A 5,379-nucleotide genomic window follows, 5' to 3' on the forward strand; every position below is an offset into this window, starting at 1 on the left:
CCTGAAGCTGCCGCAGGTTGCCAACATTTCCCAGTCGGAGTTAATGTTCTGAACCTTTAAAGATAGTGCATTAAAGGCTTGTAGCTGAGTGACTCTGGTTCTCATTTTGTTTGCCATGACAGGATTTTCTTGCCAACATTAAGGTCAGGCAGGAAAGGACATCCATTTTGTGGGCATCCATTGTGTATTCCCCTGGCTGTGACACCCCACTGTCCCAGGGATCTGCTGGGGTCCAGTCTCTCCCTGCTCAGCCAGGTGTTGGCCCTGGGGTTGTTTTTCCTCATTGCCCCTGTGAGCCCAGGCAGGACAGCCCCAATCTTGACCTGTCCTCTGGATTTCCCTGTGCCACCAACAAGGCTCCTGCTACTGCCAGCCAGATCATAGAGAGCTACAGCTGCAACAGGTGAATGCAAACCAGCCCTGACCTGCTGTTTATCATGCACTGACATTGCTCAGGAACTGATGGGGCAGAATAAATCCCTGGGGGTGGTGATTCCCCACTGGTTTTGGGGCAGAGGTTGGGCTGGACTGGGCTGAGGAGCTGCAGCTCTGAGCAGGGCAGAACAAGAAGCACAACTTTCCACAAACCTTGTCCACCACATGTCCTCATCCACATACCATACACTGGACCTGGTCTGTCCAGGCCCTGCTACCCTGTGGGGAGAGCAGGGGGGCCCAGCTGTGCTGGAGCTGCCCCCCAGGCCTGGCTGGTGTGGAGAACCCAGGGCTGGTGTGGGATATCAGGGCTGTGGATGCTGGGAGGAGAGCACAAGGTGTCACAGGGGATGGGACCCTGGTGTGTGTGTTGAGGTTCTCCATGCAGAGAGGTCAGAGGATGGGGAGCCCACCCCTGGGGAGAGCCAGGGTCTGGGAGCTCCTGCAGTAGAACCATCCTCCTGCCTTCTTCCAGAGGAGCAGGGCCAAGGGCAGGGTTTCCAAGGATCAATACCATGTGTTCCTGTGCTCTCCTGGCCCCGACTGGCTTTGCCAGAAGAACAATCTGGGAGATCTCCCACAAGAAACATCTTTCATTTTCTCACTGTTGGCCTTCACCGGCACTTTTTAAAAGAAAAGAAATTTCCAGATTGAGTGAGTACCTGCAGTTCCCTCTTGCTTTGCCCCTGTCCCAGTGAGTAGCTGCAGCAGCTCCAAGAGGGCAAATGCAGAGGGTGAATCCTTTCCAACACATTTCATACAGATCATTCCTGAGTGCTGGAGGGTTTTCTGCCAGTGAGGGCAGAGCTCCTCTGTCAGTGTACAAATGGATGTAACTTTGAATGGATTTTTAAAACTTTCGCCACAGGCAAATTGCAAACCTGGTCCTTTCCCTGTTTCTTAGAGAGGGATATAACAATTCCCTGTTTTGGGGTGAGAACCTGATTGGCCTCAGCAGGAACTGTCACCCACAGAATGCCGTCTTTGTGGTGAAGAAAACTCAACTAAACCACTGAATGCTGCTGTCCAGACCTGGAAGAAGGTGTTCACCAATGCTGTGGATAAATGGGTGTCTACATTTTCATAATAACTGGCTAATGAGTCCTCGAGGAAGCTGAAGAAGCTCCCAAGACAGATGCAAGCATCCAAAAGAGCTGGTAATACACCAGAGAGGAAAAATAACAGAGATGTAACAACCCAAATCTCACTGAGTGTGGGAAGTACAGTCTGATCAGGATGGTGGCCATGTGGAAAATAGAAAAGATACCTGAGGATATTGGTCTCCAGCCCAAACAAGAAGCACCTGCAGGGCTCTCACACGACCATGCCTATCAGCCATGGAGAGGCTACTGAAGGACAAGGTTGTGGAGGCTGCCCTGCTTTAGCTCTGAGCCAAGCCTGGCCCATGGCATTGGCACACACCTGCACTCGTGGCTTTATAAACACAGCCCTCCAGCTGGGACTGTCTCCTCAGAGCTGCCCTCACCATGGCTCGCTGGCACATCCTGGCCTTGGCCCTGTGCTCCTACCTCGGGGTAGCCTGGGCTGCCACCGTAAGTACAAAGGCTGGCTTTGCACCCTAAAGATGAAGGTTTTCTCCTCCTGCCATTTGTCTTTGGGACTGTGGGGGAATTGCTGCTGCCTCTCTGCTCCCAAGGGCACCTGCAGGGCACCTGCACAGACACAGCTCCGGTGGCACCTGTGGCCTTTCCACAAGGCACCGAGGGCAGGGATGGGGAGGGTGGGATGGGAATGAATGGCAGTGTGGGAAGCCAGGGTTTTGAAGGACAGAGAAATTGATTTTCCTTTCTCCTCCTGTAGCTGGGTGTGGTGTTCACTGAGGGAGGATTTGTGGAAGGCGAGAGCAAGAAACAGTTTTGAAGGACAGAGCAATGGATTTTCTTTTCTCCATGGTACCTTCTGTAGCTGGGTGTGGTGCACACCGAGGGAGGATTTGTGGAAGGCGAGAGCAAGAAACTGGGACTCTTTGGGAGCTATGTTGACATCTTCAGAGGGATTCCCTTTGCTGCCCCTCCAAAGACTCTGGAAGATCCCCAGCCTCATCCTGGCTGGGATGGTAAGGTCCAGCTTCTGAATGCCTTTGGTTTGGGCTTTATTCTTTCTTCTCTCTCTTTTAGTCTGTTTTTCTCAAGCTGAAGATGGTCTTGACTGCTTTCACCTACTAAGCACGGCCAAGAAAAATCTCTTTGTCACCTGAAGGGTCTGAGAATCTCTGTCTAAACGTTCCCAAGATACTCAAGTAACCCTGGGAAGTAAAAAAACACAGGCATCGCACCTGCACCTTGCCTTCCCATGCCTTGGCTGTCCAGAGCTTGTTCAAAAGGGAAAGTCACCCAGTTTGTCACTCCCTCATACCAGGCACAGTGGCAGGAGAGGCTTTGCTGCCACTGCACTGCACTCAGAGGGGAAAGAATGAATGAGCAGACACATTGCAACCAGAAAATGGAGCTGATGCCATGGTGTTCCCTCTTTCCTTTCCTGGGGCTTTATTTTCACTTCTGTCCCTTCAATCTGGCACATATGGGAAATGTTACAACATATTACTCAGACTGGTCACAATGGCTGGGGAGGCTTTGCTGCCACTGCACTGCACTCAGAGGGGAAAGAATGAATGAGCAGACACATTGCAACCAGAAAATGGAGCTGATGCCATGGTGTTCCCTCTTTCCTTTCAGGAACTCTGAAAGCAAAAGAATTCAAAAAACGTTGCATGCAGGTGACGCTGGCACAGACCGATGTCCGTGGGAGTGAGGACTGTCTCTACCTGAACATCTGGGTCCCTCAAGGGAGAAAACAGGGTATGAGCTTGGCAGGGACCTGGGATGGACTCACCCACCTGCCTTGTGTGCACAGCTTGTGCCGGAGCCTCTCTCAGCAGTTCTGTTCCATAGTGGGCAGGTGCTGAGCAGGGATTTTCAGGGGGAAAGGTGGGAACTGTCTCAGACAACATCCTACCTCACCTTCACCCCGTTGGGAGGGTCAGCCTCTTGAGCAGAGCAGGGATTTTCCTGCAGAGCATCAAGTCAGCTCCTGCCCAGGGCAGGTGGAGCGATGCTCAGGGAGGGGGTGAGGGATGGAGGGGCAGCACCTCCCAGCTCAGTGGGGGCTCACTCTGCCCTGTTCCTCTCCTCCCAGTCTCTACCCAGCTGCCTGTGATGGTTTATATCTATGGCGGTGCCTTTCTTCTCGGAGGCAGCCAGGGAGCCAATTTCCTGGACAACTACCTGTACGATGGGGAGGAGATCGCCGTGCGGGGCAACGTCATCGTGGTGACCATCAACTACCGCGTGGGGCCGCTGGGCTTCCTGAGCACCGGGGACGAAAACCTGCCAGGTAGCACGGCCGATCCCTCCCTGGGGCTCTGTCCCACGTGCTCGGCTGTGCCCCTGCTCACTGCCGAGTCATCTCTGTCCCTCAGGGAACTACGGGCTCAAGGACCAGCACATGGCCATTGCCTGGGTGAAGAGGAACATCAAGGCCTTTGGGGGTGACCCGGACAACATCACCATCTTTGGGGAGTCAGCCGGTGGTGCCAGTGTCTCCCTGCAGGTGAATGGTCCTCCTTGGTTCTGATCAGAGCCCCTGCTCTGTCAGTGGGAGAGAGGGACCCCTTGGCACTTATCTACTTTCCTCCCCACCTGCTGCCTCATTAACGTCCTGCCCTGGCCAGCACAGCAATGCTCAGCCTCAGTGCTCTGTAGCTGCTCCTCCTGCTTCAGCTTCATCAGTCCCAGCAGTGCAGCCACATGTCCTGTGAAGAACAGCCTTTTTCCTGCCCTGGCCAGCACAGCAATGCTCAGCCTCAGTGCTCTGTAGCTGCTCCTCCTGCTTCAGCTTCATCAGTCCCAGCAGTGCAGCCACATGTCCTGTGAAGAACAGCCTTTTGCCTTCCATATCCCCCTCCTCTGCTCCTCTTCTCAACAACTCACTTTTTAACTTTAACTCCTGAGACTCTTGAACACCTCATGACCTGGCAGCTTCCCTGGGACTGGTGCAAGGCCCGCAAGGCCATCCACCTGTTTTGTCAGGCCATGGTTTCCTCAAGAGTTGTTACCCAAAGCCCTCTTGTTTCTGCTTTGCCCCCCAGACACTATCCCCAAAGAACAAGGGCCTGTTCAAGAGAGCCATCAGCCAGAGTGGTGTTGGGGTCTGCGGCTGGGCCATCCAGAGTGACCCACTCATCTGGGCCAAAAAGGTAATGTGCAAACTCATGCCTGCAAAACTATAAAAAGAAAAAAAAAAGATTCCCTAGAGGAGAACCTGGGTCAGAAGGGATTGGGCAGGAGCTTACCCGACAGAGCTGTGCAAAGTTGCTGCTTTGAGATTAAAACCAACTCACAGTTCTGCCTCTTTAACAATAACCCCTGCCTTTGGGAGCTACTGCTAGAATGTTTCTCTCTTCTGCCACAGCTTGGAGAAAAGGTGGGCTGCTCCACAGACAACACCACCGTCTTGGCCAACTGCCTGCGCCACTCCAGTCCCAAGGACTTGACTCTGTCCTACCACCTGCAGCTCACCCACCTGCCCAGTAAGTCCCCCAGCCCATAATGTGGTCCATCAACAATCCTGAGCTCCCCAAGCTCTTGGCAGGACTCTGGAGCAACTGCCAGGAGTGTTGTGGTGGTGCTTGTGCCCTTCAGAAAAGGGACATTAATGAGAGCTCTTGCAGTCACCTTTCTGTGGGCAGATGCACATTGCACCTGATGAACAGTGCCCACCTCACCCTTTGCTTGGGATATGCCAGAGCACACATCTGTGATTCCTTGCCATCTTACAGACCTCACACTTGTCTCTTGCAGTGCCCCTGGTACACACCCTCGCCCTCTCTCCAGTTGTGGATGGGGATTTCCTCCCAGACGTGCCAGAGAAGCTCTTTGCCAACGCTGCCGACATCGACTACCTGGCTGGGGTCAATAACATGGA

General features: G+C 53.5%; 1 protein-coding gene across 1 annotated transcript; it reads left to right on the forward strand.

Annotated features, from left to right (window-relative positions):
* Window positions 1-1,922: 1,922 nt before the first annotated feature.
* On the forward strand, window positions 1,923-5,378 carry LOC121348226 (bile salt-activated lipase-like; the record flags this gene model as incomplete). Its single annotated transcript, XM_041427522.1, has 8 exons — window positions 1,923-1,988; window positions 2,362-2,512; window positions 3,132-3,254; window positions 3,592-3,789; window positions 3,875-4,005; window positions 4,544-4,651; window positions 4,867-4,984; window positions 5,256-5,378. Coding segments are annotated over exons 1-8 (1,018 nt in total), but the record flags the coding sequence as incomplete, so codon positions are not given.
* Window position 5,379: the final 1 nt, after the last annotated feature.

Source organism: Onychostruthus taczanowskii, unplaced genomic scaffold, assembly GCF_017590055.1.
Source record: "Onychostruthus taczanowskii isolate IOZ18803 unplaced genomic scaffold, ASM1759005v1 scaffold1156, whole genome shotgun sequence".
In the NCBI taxonomy this organism is placed as follows: Eukaryota; Metazoa; Chordata; class Aves; order Passeriformes; family Passeridae; genus Onychostruthus; species Onychostruthus taczanowskii.